Below are 17,012 nucleotides of genomic sequence, written 5' to 3'. Positions count from 1 at the left end.
TAATAGTCTTTTCATTCTATTTAACTATTAAAATATTCAAATATTATTAATATTACTTTTTTAAAGATCATTTTATAAGTCATTATAGAAGTCTTTTAAATTGAAAAATAAATTCAGTATTAAAGACTTTATATTCTATTTTTAGATTTTAAGAAAATATATTATATTCTTAATCTAATTTAAAATATTTTACTACTATATCAGCTCTTATATATTCATATTTGCTTTTTAAATTAAGTTTATTTTATTTATATTTAGAAGTTTTGAGTATATATAGTTTTTTCCTTTTTATTTGATAGTTTACTAATAATAATATTTACTAATGAACTTAGATTTTTCTTCTAAAAATAAAATTTATTATGATTTATATTTTTTATATTTAAACTTGATAATTGATTTTTAATCATAGCATATATTCTATACAGCTGAGAAGAAAATGTCTTTTTTTAAATTACTAGAGTATTTATTTCAATCTAGAAATCATTCTCTATTTAAGTTTTTTTATATATATCTAAGAGATATAAAGTAGATAGTCTTATTTGAATTAAATAATTTATATTTATTTTCATGATTTTTAAAGTATAATTTATATAACTTTTATCAAATCTAATAGCTGATGGTAGAATTAATATCTCTATTTCTATAGCTCTAACTGAAGATGTTTTAAAAACTTTTAGAATTCTTATTAAAGCTTTATTCTATAATAGTTAAAATTGATTTATAAAGTACTTTTATTCTTTTTATTAAATTTCTACTGTATAGGCTGATATATATACTATATAAGCTATAAATAATTATTTTATAGCTTGAAAAGATAAATTTCTTTCTGTATTAAAAGTCTAATAATACTATTCAAAGTTTTTATAGTCTGAGTAATTCTTTTTTAAATATAAACTCTAAAGTTGAGCTTTAAGTCTAATTATACTCCTAGTTATCTTACAGAAGTTTTTCATTTTATAACTTTATCTTAAAAAGTTATAATTTTCTCTCATTTATTTTTCTTTAGAGTAAAAATAAATTAATTCAGTTATATCTATATCAAATTGAATAAGATTTTTACTTTTTTTTTTTAAATATTTTCTTTATAGCTCTGCTTATATTAATATAATTTTCTGATATAGATTTAGAACTAGTAATAAGATCAATATCATCAATATAGCTGAGAGTTTTTATTATATATACACTTTTATTCTTGAATAAATTAACTCTATATATAGTAAAAAGAATAGATGAAACTGTTATAATCAATACTGATTCTACTTCTTTCTTTTGTTTAATATCAGATTTGCTCAGCTAGATAAAATTATTTTTCAATTTAGTTGAAGAATTATAATTCTCTATTTCTTTCTTTAGTACCATTATATCTTTTTTAACATCAAAAATATTATTAAGAATGTTATAAATAACTAATTTTTCTTATTTTTTATTTTTATTTAATTTAATTTCTATCTGTAGTTTTTATTCAAGTATAGATCTTTATTCTTTCTTATTTTCAATGTAAAAGTTAGTTGAGAATTCAAATAATATGATAATTACTACAGAGTTTCCTATAAAAGAGGTATTGATTATAGAGATTATTTTTTTATTTATTACTACTAAGAACAGATATTGATTTAGTTTATTTCTTAATTTAAAAATTATTTTTAAGTTTTAAAATTCACTTAATGCTTTTCTATTTCATAGCTTTAGAATGAGATATTAATTTTTTGACTGATTTAACTTTTTTATTTTAAAGCTTTTCTCTTCTTTGATTTTAAGCTCTTTTTTTTTCAGATTTTTAGATTTTTAAAGGTATTAACTAAGCAGAGGTAAATTGTTAAATACTATATTATTCTAAAATAAAACTTTATAAGTATATAAATTGATTACTATTTATTAGTTAGATTAGTAAAATAGTTAAATTCTAGTTTAACTAGAGAGATATTATAGATACTGACTGATCACATCTTAAATGAATAATAATAATAATAATAATAATAATAATAATAATAATAATAATAATAATAATAATAATAATAATAATAATAAATAAAAGTAAAAATAGAAGTAGTAGCTATTTATATAAACATAGACTTCTTATCTACACTCTGTACCACTTATAGTTGATTCTGAGTGAGAATTTCCTGTCTAGATTAACTAGTGTGAAACTGAAGTATAACATATCTGATTGAGATGACCACATCCACTTTAAACTTGATGATCTCATAAATTTACTTTGATAGTAAAATTAAAAAATTAATAATCTTCTGATTTTCCTCTTTATTTAGTTGATTTTTCAAGATAGATAATATAAGCTTTAGATGATCAAGCTGTTTAATTTGATCTATTAATTTATATTTATTATTTTTTTTTTTTCAAATCTCTTATTTAGAGAGTTTTTGATAAGTTTCTTTCTAAGTCTCTTTCTCTCTTTCAGATGTAGAGAGTGTTTTTTCCATGTTTCAACTTCTATCTATATCTCTTGTATATTTGATTTAACAAGCTTTAATTGAAATCTTTTTAATTTTACTATTAGTTTAATAACTAGACTAGATTTTTCAAGAGAATCTAGTAAACTGAGATCAGTTTTTAAGATAAACTAATTAAATCTTTACAATTACTTCTTGAAATACAAAAGAGGTAGAAATCTAATGATTTCAATTTTAATTAATTCAGAAAAGAAATATTAGTTTTTGATAAAAAAACTAGTAAAAAAAATATAATTTTTTATAAAAAAATTATTAAAAACTGATTGATTCTATCTATATTAAAGAAAATTTTCTCATACAACTAGTATACAGCGTAATTTTAATATTTAAATTTTTCTCTATTAAAGGAAAAGTTGAATTTAGGCAAGATTTTCCTAATTTTTCAAAGAGATATTAGGAAAAAACTAACATTCTAAGAGAAATCTGCAGATTTTACCAAAACACTTTCTCTATTAGAGCTTGATCAGATTCAGTTAAAGCTTTAGTTGAGTTTGACTAAGTTTTAACTGAGCTCTATTAAACTTGTTAAAGAATTAATTAAAGCTCAATTTTATAAAATATCTTATAAGTATATACTTAGTTTTAACTTGCTTCTATTCTCACCTATACTCAGCTAGTTCTAACTTTAAACCTGTAGTCTATAGAGATTAAATGCATGAATCTTAGATCATATGCTCTTTACTTTTTATAGATATCTTTTCTGCTATATTTAGACAAACTTTGAGGATAGTATATGAAGGTACTTGATATGACTGAAAGAAAATCAAAATTGACAGAGTTTTTAAAGATATCAGATATAGTTTTTCTCAATAATAATATAATAAAAACTTTTAAAAATTGACTGAATTATTTTAAACTAATCAATCATCTTTTGTTTATTTAACTTTCACACTTTTTAAATCAAGTATTATAGGTTGATAATAAAAATTATTATTAAATATTTACTTTTTAAAGAAAAGTATTTTTTTAACAATTACTCTTTCAAACATTATTTAAAAATTATATAAATTAAGAAGACTGATTAATTTCAATAAGAGCTTCTAAATAAAAGTATTTTTAAATCAATATTTAAAAAATTGACTGAGTTTTAAAAAAGATATATTTTGTTACTTTTTATTTGACATAGAGCTTTGAAGAATGATGATAGAATTGGCAGTTTTCAACTCAATGACCATGAGACTCATAATGTATATAATGATCATCTCAACAGTATTTCTACTATTGAGATGATGAATTTCATGAGATGTATGATAAAGAATCATCATGTGAAAAATTAAGAATATTAAGTTGAATCTGATTTAAATTTATAAAATCATAATAATCAGAGTAAACAGGGCCATTAGAGCAAGCATGTGATAAAGATAAATAAAAGAAATTAGAAGCTAACTGCTAGACAACATAGAGAAATTACTTGTAGATCTGTGAGAGATTTAGCTACTTAGTTAGACAATTGCAAATATAAGATATCTATCTAATCTTCAGCTCTAGCTTTATAAAGAATTCATTCAACTTATCAATAAAGACTGTCAGAAATTTACTTGAGGTCTGGTAGTGAAGGCTTTGAATAGAATCAGAAGTTGTTCAGAGTAATCTGTAAAAATTAACAATTTGTCTAAAGCTATTGATTTTAATTATAAAGCTTCTGAATAGCTTTTCAAATTCCTGGCTAAAAGCAGTGAGAGAAGCTTCTATAATAAAGATAGAAATAATAAAGAAGGATAAAATATTAACAAGAGTTCTGAGCATTTAACGTAGTCACAACTACTGAAAAGCTTACTTAAACATAGACATAGATATAGATATAGATGTGAACATAAAAATCTGCCTATTCAATCTTCAGAGCTTATGAGAAAGAGGAGTTTAGTATTATATCATGGCTCAAACTAGAGTTGTGATGATTAAAATAAAAGTTTCAATTCATCTATCTAACTAGGCAGCTGCGACGAGAATACTAAACTGGGAATTAGAATATGGGAATGAACGAGCAGTCAAATATATATAGATGGTTAAGAATCAGAGTAGATTAATCTTAATTTATATTCCAGCGGCTGCACTATAACAATCAACTTGATTAACTGTAAAATTATTACTTGCAGAGAAATTTTAATAAAAAGAGATAATTATCTAATTATTCCGCTGCGCAACCCACACCTCATATGAGTGCACCACATCAAAATGATAAAAATCTTGTAATTTTATCATCTTCATCATTTTTATCAATTATTAACTCATCACAATATCAAATAAGGTTAAAAATATTGAAGACTGTATTTAAAAAACTATTATTTATCATTAAAAAAACTCAAATTTCAAAATACTGTCTTTGTCATAAGAATTTAACATTCTTATCAATGTCTCTGAGCATGTATTAATAGAAGAAATTTAAATACTGCAAAGATTTCAGTTAATAAAAGATTAAATGAGAGTCAGAAGAATATGATTAAATAATAAATTAAACTACTTAATGAAAAAAATTGTTCTCTCACAGCTGAACATATTGAAGATTTTATAAATTTAATACTCAGACATTAGCACATAGATTCTGCTATCTCTATTTCAAAAGTTAACAAGATGTGAACTTATAGATTCATTGAACATCTACTTGAGTATAAGAGAATGAGACAGAAGTCAATGAATTCAAAAAGAGTAGCAGTTAAAGATATTGAATATATTAATATATGATTTGAACATCTCTAAATTCTATTTGAGTAGTATCAATTTCATGTTTGTAACACAAATAACTTTAATGAGATTAAATTTTATAAAGAACAAGAATGTAGAGAATAGATTATAACTGCTTTTAAAAAAGCTAATTTTATCATTTTTTTATTCTTTTCAAGAAATTTAATTATAGTCATTGAATATGTATTTATAAATAATTATGTCATTTTTTTATTAATAATTTTGATCTTTAAAATATATTTGAAGAATTAATATACATAGACAGATTTATTCAGTAATTATAGAATTGCTATATCAAATACTATATTTACAAATGATGAAATTGAATTTAAATAACTTGAACATTTCAATATTGCTATAGAAAAGAGACAGAAGAGAAGTTATCAATTGTTTTTAATAAATAATTATGAATTTCATATTACTGAGAAGTTCATATAATATATGAATCTTTATAAGATAATTCTATATAAATTTTCATCACATGCTACTCATTTACTACAATCTTTGAATAGTTTATCATTTCAGCAATATAAGCATTATCATTCAAAAGTAATTAATTATGCTGCATGTTATGATTTTATTAAGTATAAAAAACATCAGTTTCTACAAGATATCTCAACTATGCAAAAGAAGATCTTTAAATCTAATACAATAGCTGCAGAATAAGCTCAATATGACATATATTTATGGAATTCTAACTGAGTTTTTGATACTTTTAAGCAGTAAATCTCATCATTTTCTTCACTGCAAATTTATAAAAATGAGAATAATTCAGATCACATATCTATCTCTTTTTCTCAACTATCTTTATTAAAGACAATCTAAAAGCTGAAGCACTATATTAATATTATTAAAAACATTATGCAAAGTATTAGAGATACTCTTGACTTGAAATCACTCACTTTGACATGTCATTTGAACAAGATATTCAAAGCAAGTTTAATTCACATAGAACTTAATAAATAATAGATCATTGAATTAAAAAACTTTCTCAATATTAGTAAATACTGCAGAGCTAAAACAATTTATCATCAGATTCAAGTAGAAAAAGTCCTCATTATTAAAGATGTCAATAGAAAAATCAAGGAGCATAAGAATAATAAAGCTGAAAAAGAGCAGAATAAAAAGTAATAGAGACTTGAAGTTAATTCTATAAAAATTGACAATAACTCACTCACATCACTAATAGAAGAGAAATTAAATCAATTTAAAGATGACACACATACTAGGAATGATGTAGATAATCTTTTTATTATAGATTAGCTACTGGTTGTTGATATAGAGTGCAATAATGAGAATGTGATTCAAGATTTTTATCATTTTGATGTTTTTATCATTTTGGTGTGGCACACCCACACAAGGTGTGGATTGCGCAGCGGCACGATTAATAGTTAAACATACTTTCAACTTATTGAAAAGATTATGCAGATAATCATAAACACAATTCTTCTTCATCGGAAAATCAAAATTCAATAAGCAGAGAAGAAGAAGAACCGCAAGATGAAGAAAACAATATAAAGACATTCTAAGATCAGAATACTATTCTATACAAAATGATTATGAATGCATTTATCACGATCACGAGACCTAGCCAAAGACCTCTTCTTGGCACCGATACCTCCTACGTCTTATCACGATCAGGAGATCTAGTCAAAGACATCTCCCTGGAATCAATATCCCATGTCTTAGAAACTCCCTCTGTACGGCGCCGCCACTACGATATGGATATCCATACTACCCTGATGACGCGGTGGCTGTCTCACCTTTTTATGGGATAATTATCTTTCCGTGTGTGGAATGACGAGGTGACTATCATGTGGATGACAGGTTGATCATCTCTATGATCACCTCTATGAAAGTCATTGCCCTTCCTTGATCAGATAGATTGATATCCAAGTGTATCCATGGAGGAGAGAAGACTGATGAACACTCTATAAAGCTAGCTATCTTACCCACTGTATAGAGGGTCAGCGATTCGTTCTTAATATATTAGATTGATTGAAGACGCATACAATCCTCTATCTATCCATCAGTATTCTTGATTGTTCAGATTCCCTTTCAGTCTTAAGACATAAGCTCATCTGCTCCCTTAGCGCTAGTTAAGCCTACCCTCTCGGCTTCCCATCAAACAATCCACGCAACGGCAGCACTGTTGACTCCCCGTCTTGGCGTCGTCTCATATAGTATTAAGCAGCTTGAATATGCAGATTAAAGTTCAGATTGAAACTATATTTTATCAGCGAGCTTTATCACACTGCAGTGGCTGTGAGACTATTGAAAGTACTATACAAAGTTTGTCCTAATAAATAACTATATATTTAATTATAGAAAAGTCTTAATTTATTAAAATTTTCAATATTTAAGCATATTGATTGTTATCAGATGGGTAGAGTGTAGAATCTCGTTGACTTAGTAATCTATGATTATTCTTGTTTTGTTGTCCTGCAGTTCTCTGCTGATTTTGCCGCTATTTATAATTACAAGTTGCCTCTTTTCTCACCCCATGTTCTTGTATGTCTTTCTAATGCTAATTTACAGGCAAGATCTCGTGATCGAGATCTTGCCGTTTACATACAAAACTCAATTTGGTGGCATGTTTTAGAGCAACTAGTTCCGAAATTCGCAAAAATCAGGAATAAAAGGAGGAGTGGGAGTTTTGACGTGGTTTTTGATGGCTATTCTGTTAATCGCCCGAGGTCCGATTCTCTCACGAAGGTGATCCAACGTCTGACAGTTGTTGAATACATTGAATATTTGATGATTTTCGGAATTCGCCGCCCGGTGGTATCCGCCGTTCGGTGGTGGGTTATGTTAACTAGTGGGGAGTTGATAAGATCTTCTGAAAGTCTTGCTATATCAACACAACGCCATATGTTTCTTCCATGGCTGACGATTTTTGCCGCCCGAAGCCACTCTGCTAACTCATCCAAGTCTTTTTTTTTTAGAATCGCTATCAATTGTCAAAGGGATTTCACTTGAATCTTTTGATTCCGTAGCATCTTTATCAGTGGCCATGATGATGAAGGTTTAGGATGAGTAACTAATGTTAGGATGAGTTTAATGAAAGTATGAAACAGTGCCCTTTCTCAAAACAGAATACTGACTGATCAAAATCTTGTTAACTAATTTTTAATATATTCCTGAAGATGCTATGCAGAATTGTAATTGTAACAAGGTACAGATGAGTTTGCGGCAATAGATAGCAACACAAAGAGAGAGAGAGAAAAGAAGAAGAAGAAGAAGAAGAAGAAGAAGAAGAAGAAGAAGAAGAAGAAGAAGAAGAAAAGATGATGATGAATTTGTTGAAGCATATGGATAACTTATGTAATCCACCAGATCGGGGTTAAATTAGTTAATTAGTTATTCAGCATTCGAGGTAGCTTAGAGGATTCTATTCTGTATATCTGAATCAACTTATATATTTAAATACGATGTGAATTACTGTCTAGTTAATTCTGCTGGGGTTCCAGTTGAATGTAGTTTAATGACAATAGAAATTCACTTTCAATTGCCTTTTAAAAAATCGCAGACCCATTCAGAAAAGATTGAACAGGCCCTTTTAGAGTATGCAAGACGGTCAAATATCAGTACCGACAAGCCGTCTAGCGCTGTCTTCATATTTCTTGTCACATACAATCGTTCTCATGAGTTGTCAGCTTCTGGAATAATAACTATCAATAAATTGAGAGCCGCGTTGAAGGTGTGGGAACTTGATGAACTGTCTCGGATGGAGATACCAGACCTGTTGATCAATATCAAATGCAAGTTTATGATGATACGGATACATAAGCTTTAAAATCTATTTCAATAAACTTAAATTTTAAAAAATTGAATGTTACTTAAAAAGAAATTTAAAGCTATAGTTATATATATATATATATATATAGATAAAAGATATAAAATTAAAATTAACATATAAAAAAAATAAAATACTTGAAATATAAATCATAAAATTATTAAACATAATTATAAATTATTGATAAATAAAAAATAAACTATATAAATTTAAATTAATTCTTATATATATAAATAATTCTGCATTTAATATTTAATTTACAATATTTTTAATATATTTTTATTTTTTAATTTATTATAATTTTTTTTCTTAATAATTATAATCTGAAATAATATAAAAATTTAGTTTTAAGATTTATATACTTACAGTAATAGTGATTAAAATTAGACTTTTTTAATAATTAAAAAGTTATTAAATTATATGACAAAAAGGCTCAATCATCAGTTGTATTAAATAAAAAAGCACAATTTTATAAAATCATCTAATCACTAATAAAACTTATAAGAAACTAGTGAAAAATAAGATTTCACTTTATTTTATAATATATTTGATATTTAAAACTGTTTTTAATATACTTTGAAAGTCATTTATAAGTAATATTAATAAAAGATGTAAGTGCTATAATTTTCTCTAAAAGTATTATAATACTTTAGTTGTCAACATATTTCTGTTCATATGCTTATTTTCAATATCAGTATAATAAACTAATATCCAACCTATTAACTTTTCTTATAATTAAATAGTCTATTTTAATCAAATTTCTCAAATTTCTTATTTTAACTTATCAGACTAATTTTTTTTACTTCAAGTTAGTTAAAGTTTATTGTTAATATTATTTATTTTTTGTTACTTCAACTCATTTAAAGTTTATTATTATTATTATTTATTTATTTATTCTTTCTTTCTCTACTAGTTTATTTTTATTATATACAAAGAATTCAAGTTATATTTAATAGTATATTTATTATATTATAAATTAATTTATTTTACTTTTTCTTTGTAAAAAAGGTTTAAGTTTGATAATATTTAAAATAATAATATTAAAGCCTTTTCTAGTATTTAAATCACGTTTTTAAATTTAACTTTTATTAATAAAAAAGTGATAAAAGTTGAATATTATAAAGTATAATAATAATAATATTTTCAATATCTATTAGTTAATAGAATATATTTTGTTTAACTAAAAAATCCTCTTTATTCTTAATCAATATATAATACTATGACTATAAGTATTTATTTTTATAAGTTAGTATTAAAGTTAATAGTTAAAAGTAAAAGTATATTATATCATATAGTCTCATAGCTTCACAAATTGAGGAGATTTCTTGATTTTTGATGACGGATATGACAAGTTCAATTTTTTTTCTATTTCTGTAGAGTTTTTCAAATTTTTCTTAAGAATTAGAGACGTTGTGTGGCGTGTTAAAGTACAAGCATTGAAGATAAACTGATTTTGATATCCTGGTTAGATGAGTGGGTGGAAAGTAATTACATTAACTTGATCTAGCAGTTAACCAACATCCTTATCTACCCGGTAATTCATTAGAAACTATCTAACCACCCACACCAACTAACTAGCCAATTGGCTCTGATTACCTAATGTTGGTGCTTGCTCACAGCATTCATGATCTAGTTGAGAAGCGTGAAAAAGAGCTGCTGCACATAGGCTCTACGGTGAACAAGGAAGCTGGATTCATGAAGCCTCTAAGCAACAGCCTGCACGTACTGACTTCGTCGAGAAGATTGGATTAGTGGAGGTTAATCTGATGTTGCGGCCGCGGAGAGGGTGTACAGAGAGTTCAACAATAAACATACTTTTTGTTTTGAATTTTAGTTATGCTTTCGTACAGACGGCTTTCCATAGACGTTCGATTATTTGTAGTTTGACGAATTTTTGTTGCAAGACTTGATAAATGATCTGAGCTGAGCTAGAGAGGCGCAGCAGCAGAGCTTGAGGAGACTGCCGTCGTAGCATGGGGCGGTGTTTGTGGATACAGACTGCGACAGGCCGCCCTAATCACCTGCCTGCCGTATATTCAAGCTACAGTCAAGCTATTAGCTTAGCTAGTTTAACACAGAGAAGTCCGTCGTACGCACAACAACCACAACAACCACAACAGTGTTGTCCTCCTTGAAATATTAGCTGCATCAGCTATAGATACAGACGGAACAAAAGCATAGGAACCCTTGATATCACATTCGAAGGGTAACTTGAGAATGGAAGCTCAATATACAAGCTTCATTGGAAGCTATGATTATCAGTTGTGGCTTCGTTCAACCCCTGCTTGTGTCTTTTGAGTGGGTTTTAGATTAAAAAAAGGGTCAAATTGATAACTTTAAGTCAGCGAAACAGAAGATCTGATTGATAGCCTGGTAGGTATTTACCGTATTTACCCAATGGTTCCTTGGTAACTTCTTCCATGGATTCCGTGTTTCCTAGGGGCAAAGGTTGGTAAGGAACCTGAGCATAACTTTCAACCCCTTTTATATTTCTCGTGTGTGGAGGTTTACAACTGCTAATTGAAATTGAGCTAACAAGGTCCGGACGAGGGGATAGATTTTGTTATATATATCGATGCTGCCTTCAATCCTCCGTCGAAGCTCCCAACCCAAAAGACCTCCATCGGCGACGTTCCCCTTAACCTCTATCCTTTCTATCCTTTGCAACGAACAGACAGCATATGCCCGAATTACCCACTCGGGATGGACCAAGAAGAATTCAGAGAAGCGGCTCACCTTGCCGTTGAAGATAGTATGCCCTCAATTGGCGTTCCTCTCCACATTTCGTCTCTTTGTATCTTTTACTATGTAGTGTCTAACTTGAGTACTGCAGTAATCAAATACTTCAACACCATCGTCTCCAAGAGAGTCGTTCCCGATGTAGAGCCAGGGTACCTTCGTCCTCTTCTTCCCACATCGGTTCCCAAGGACCCAGAGCCATGGAGCAAGATACACGGGGACATCGAGTCCAAAATCATTCCAGGACTCACCCACTGGCAATCGCCAAAGTTCATGGCTTTTTTTCCCTCTTGTGTGACTTACCCTTCCATCATTGGTGAAATGTACTCGGCCGCCTTCACCGCGGCAGCTTTCAATTGGCTGTGCTCTCCTGCATGTACGGAATTGGAAATTGTCATGATGGACTGGCTGGCACAGGCATTGGGACTACCGGATTGCTTCCTTAGTGCTGCGTCATCAAAATCTGGGAAGAGCACGGGTGGTGGTGTTATCCAGGGAAGCGCCAGCGAGGCTATTGCAACCGTCATAGTTGCCGCTCGTGAACGACATGTCCGGGCTAAAGCTGCAGCGGAGGGGCTGGTTGAAGACACGCCAGAGTGGGAAGATCGCATTATGGAACTACGCCCACGCCTTGTCGCACTGGCCAGTGATCAGGGACACAGCTGTACAGCTAAGGGGGCCCGGATTGCAGGTGTTCGATACCGGGCCATCCCGACGCGACTAGAAGACAACCTGGAATTGACCGGGGATGCGTTGCGCAAGGTTCTGGAACAATGTGCGAGAGACGGGCTTGAACCTTTCTATTTAACAGCTACAATGGGCACAACCAATTCCTGTGCCATAGACCGGCTTGCGGAGATCAAAGCTGTGCTAAAGGAGAAGGAATCATGGCAGAACATTTGGGTGCATATTGATGCCGCATATGCTGGGTCCGCGCTTGTGGCGGAGGAGTATCAGTACATTGCGAAGGAGTTCGCAGAAGGCGTCGATAGTTTTGATATGGATATGGCAAAGTGGCTTCTAGTAAATTTTGACACTAGGTGGGCTTTGCCCTTTGGATTTCCTTTAATTTTCGCAAGCTAATCCGACCCTATCTACGACTATAGTTGCCTCTTCCTTCGCAATACAAGCGACCTCACCAACTCTCTGGACATTGCGCCCGCCTACTTGCGAAATCCAAGCACGCTTACTTCCCCAGTGACTGACTTTCGCCATTGGCAATTTTCACTTGGGAGACGCTTCCGCGCACTCAAAGTGTGGTTTGTCATGCGTTCGTACGGGCTTTCTGGCATGAAAGCACATATCCGTAAGGGGGTAAACATTGGCCGCGTCTTTGTTGATCTCGTTAGAAGCCGCGATGATATTTTTGAGGTCTTTACAAAGCCGGCCTTTGGATTGACGGTTGTCAGAATTAAGGGATTGGATGAAGTTGATCCAAACAGTGTCCCCGTGCAAAACGGTGTCGCTCGCAATACCTTGACCAATGGCACGACCAAACCAGCATTCTCTTCAGGAGCTATTACTCGGAAAGTTTGCGAAACTATCAATGCCCGAGGAGAAATATTCCTGACATGTACGGTAATCCACGAGCGCCCGGTCATCCGGGTAGTAAATGGAAATACAATGTCAGAGGAGAAATATATGCGACGTGCATTTGATATCTTGGTTAGTGTGAGTGAAGAGGTCCTGGCGGAACAGAGACAAAGCAGGGCTGTGAAAAACTAGATGAAGATTTAGGTGGTATCAGAGGCGGTCATTGATACAGAATGGGAGAATGTTATTTGTAGGAGGATATTTGGCTGGTTAACGCGGTGGACTTTGTGTTTTGGGAAATGAGGCAGTTGTGTCAACTTACGTTGTTGTTTACATTTGCGCTATAACTCTCGACATCCCCTCCATTAATGATTTCGATTTACACCATTCTGACTTATATCAGCAACGGCGGTAAATAGAAAACTTCTCATACCTCATCACAACGCAAGAATGAGATTTGTCTGTATTGAAGGAGGATGACCGGGTCTTTGGTGGTTCACCCAACTACGAACCTGCCAGTGAGTGGTTTATTCATGGCCAATTCCTCCAGGGGGTATGCAGATCCAGGGATCTGTGATGGGACCGATGGAACCCAGGGTGGGTTAACTACAGTGTTGGGCCACTAAATCCAGGGCTCTGTGATGGGGACTGACGGAACACTGGGCGAGTTTAACTACAGGGTTAGGCGGCTTGTTCACTTGATCTGGGCGATTTTTTTTTTCTTTGGGCCGATTTGGATAAAGTTGGGTAAAATAGTATTAAATTGTTCTTCATTGTATCATAATGCAGAAAGCAACGTCACCAAAGCAGCATGACTTTTCATGAGTTGGACAACGCAACCTTCCCAATCCTTCAACGATGATTTCTCCCCTCACCTAGAGTTCCTATAATATAGATATCCACAGCTTCATCATCACCAAAGTATGGATCGCAGTAGACGCTTAACCCAAAGGTGAACGAATGGAGCTCCGAGAAGATGTTTCCTGGAATCTACGAAAAACGTAAATTGTTCTGAGCCACCAAGGTTGAGTACCGGATACTTATCTGGCTACCTACACTGGGTCGAATTGTAATGGTGTGTTTTATTCCAGGCACTCCCTAGAGAGTGTTTAAGACGACCTTGATGACATATAGACCCCTGGTTATTCTCTTGTCAAGCTTCGATTAACCACCCAGAGTTGCAACGTCACCTGGCATTCTCGATCCACTCACCTTGGTAACATGTCTTTTATTTCCCGTACAATAAGAAAACAAGCTGCCAATTATGTTTCCCTCAGATATCTCTATTTTCTCATACTTTTCTTAAGTATTAATTCGGGTTCTTTTAACTTTTTTTTTTTTTTTTTTTTTTTTTAATGTTCGAATAATTTTGACCTTGCTTTAAGTTTTATTTAAGTTCATTACTCAAGGGTAAAAGCTTAATTATTATATTTAACATAAGTTCATTATCTTTATTATTACCTTCGCATTTTGATTCAACTGCAAAAAGATTTTTACTTTTAAATTTTAACTTCATTGATAATTTTAAGTTTGTTATATTTATAAATGAAAGATTATGCTTTTATGTAACTAAAACAATTATGCTTAACTAACTAGTTAGTTATGTTCAATAGATAATTTTAGATAAGTTGAATAATTAATTGAATTGAATATTGAAATTAAATCTATATTAATTAATTAAAATATAATCAATATTATTCATATTTAATAATATTTAACTAAATTAATTAAAATTATAAAATGTTTAAAGCAGCTTATTTTTATATATTTTTAAGAATTATAATTAATATATATAAGAAGAATTTATAAAAATAATATAAATTTAAATAATAAAGACTATCATGACTCAGTCTAGAGTTAATATAATAATAAGACAAAGTTTTAATTTATCTATCTAATTAAGCAGCTGTGATAAGAATAATAAATTGAGAATTAAAATGTGAAATAAATAAGTAGTTAAATATAAAGAAATAATTAAGAATTAGAGTGAATTAATTTTGATTTATATTATTAACAGCTGCATTATAATAAAAATCTACAAGATAAATAATAAATAATAAATTAAATTGAAAAAATAAAAGATTAAGGTTTTAAAATTTTTATCAAGTTAAACTTTTATTAAATTTAATTGCATATATTAATTTTTTAAATTTTTACTTTTTTATATTTATAGTAAATATATTTGATATTAATTATTTAATAAATATTAAAAATTTATAAAAATATTATATAAGTTAATTAAATATATTTTTAATATTATTTTATTAAATTCATTTTAAATATAATTATTTTTTATTATATATTTATAATAATATATAATAATTAAAAGTTTAAAGTAATTAAAAATAATTAAATTAATAGAATTATAAATTAATTAAAATATTTTTTAATATTAATATTTTTTATTTTTATAGAATATAATTATAAAAAATATTTTATAATAAATTTTAATAAAAGTTATCATAGCTTAACTAGAGTTATAATGATAAAAAGATAAAAGTTTCAATTTATCTATTTAGTTAGACAGTTGCAATGAGAATACTAAATTGAAAATTAAAATATAAAATGAATGAGCAGCTGAATATATAATTGAGTGGATCAATTTAAGCAACTGAATATGATTAGAGTTGAAGTAAATCAAATTTTAATCTATATTATCAGTAACTGCATTGTAACATTACCCCTCAATTTTAAAAGTGCTTGCTCTCAAGCAGCTATATCAAATATAAAAAAAGAGCAAATAAAATTCATCAAGCTTATCAGTAAATTAATTACCTTAGCTATTATTCATTATATTCATTTAATTTTTCTTTTATATCTCACTAATATTAGAGTTATCATCAGATTCTTGATTAGAGACTGGGATTTATTTGACAGTTTGATGATGATAATAGAGTTTAAAAGAATATAGATGAAAATAACAATTTTCAACTCAATGATTATTAGAGTTACAATGTACACAATAGCCTTCTTGATAATATTTCTCCCATTGAGAAGATGAAATTGATAAGGTATATAAAGAAAAATCATGTGAAAAGTTAAAAATATTAATCTAGTTTAGATTCATAGATTCAGAGCAATCATGGCAAGTAGAGAAATCAAACTGCTAAGAAGTATGGGGTAAAGATAATAGAAGAAATTATTAAAAGCTAACTGCTGGACAATATGCAGAAATTCCTTATAGATCTGAGGTAGATTTGACTGCTAGGCTAGATGATTGTGAATTGATATACTGAGGCTTTGGTGGAATTAAGAGATCTTTAAAGAATCTGACCACTCCTGGACTTTGGCCTCATAGAAAATATTTTCAAACTTAGCAATATAGACTGCTAGAGGTTCACTTAAGCTCTGTTCTAAATAGTGTAGTTTATCTTCTGCCTCAATTATCTTATTTGAATTGTCATATACATAAAAAAGCTGATTGAGGATTGAATTGTAGTTCTAATTACTTGCTTCTTCAGCTTGAGCTACAATGGGGAAGAATCATTGCTTGTATACTTAAATCTAGATCCAAGTAAACATAGTAGAACTGAGTGATTAAATCTCCAAGAGCAGCTTGATCAACATATAGTTTGACTTTAATTGAGGAGTCAAATGTCAAATTTCAGGGTTTGGCCAGTGAACTTTTCAAGGTCTGGGTTTCAGACAGGATTGGGATTGAGATTGGGAGCTGTTTAGAGCTGCCGGCAAGGACTGGCATTCAGCCTGCAACTGTTGATTTTGATTGCAGAGCTCCTGAATAGCACTCTCAAATTCCTGATGAAGAGCAGCAAGAGAAGCTTCCATGGTGAAGA

The 17,012-nt window shown here is 29.7% G+C and overlaps 2 protein-coding genes across 2 annotated transcripts; both read left to right on the top strand.

The window, feature by feature from the left end:
• Positions 1 to 6,703: 6,703 nt before the first annotated feature.
• PADG_00216 (uncharacterized protein) lies at positions 6,704 to 7,752 on the top strand (the record flags this gene model as incomplete). The annotated part of the gene is made up of 2 exons (XM_010757436.1): positions 6,704 to 6,900; positions 7,689 to 7,752. 2 exons carry the CDS (start codon positions 6,704 to 6,706, stop codon positions 7,750 to 7,752), a joined length of 261 nt encoding a protein of 86 aa, XP_010755738.1.
• A 3,897-nt stretch (positions 7,753 to 11,649) lies between these two features.
• PADG_00215 (uncharacterized protein) lies at positions 11,650 to 13,410 on the top strand (the record flags this gene model as incomplete). The annotated part of the gene is made up of 3 exons (XM_010757435.1): positions 11,650 to 11,698; positions 11,780 to 12,725; positions 12,792 to 13,410. 3 exons carry the CDS (start codon positions 11,650 to 11,652, stop codon positions 13,408 to 13,410), a joined length of 1,614 nt encoding a protein of 537 aa, XP_010755737.1.
• Between the last annotated feature and the right edge of the window lie 3,602 nt (positions 13,411 to 17,012).

The sequence above is a fragment of the Paracoccidioides brasiliensis genome (genome assembly GCF_000150735.1).
Source record: "Paracoccidioides brasiliensis Pb18 unplaced genomic scaffold supercont2.1, whole genome shotgun sequence".
In the NCBI taxonomy this organism is placed as follows: domain Eukaryota; kingdom Fungi; phylum Ascomycota; class Eurotiomycetes; order Onygenales; family Ajellomycetaceae; genus Paracoccidioides; species Paracoccidioides brasiliensis.
This window is presented reverse-complemented; position numbering and strand designations above follow the sequence as displayed.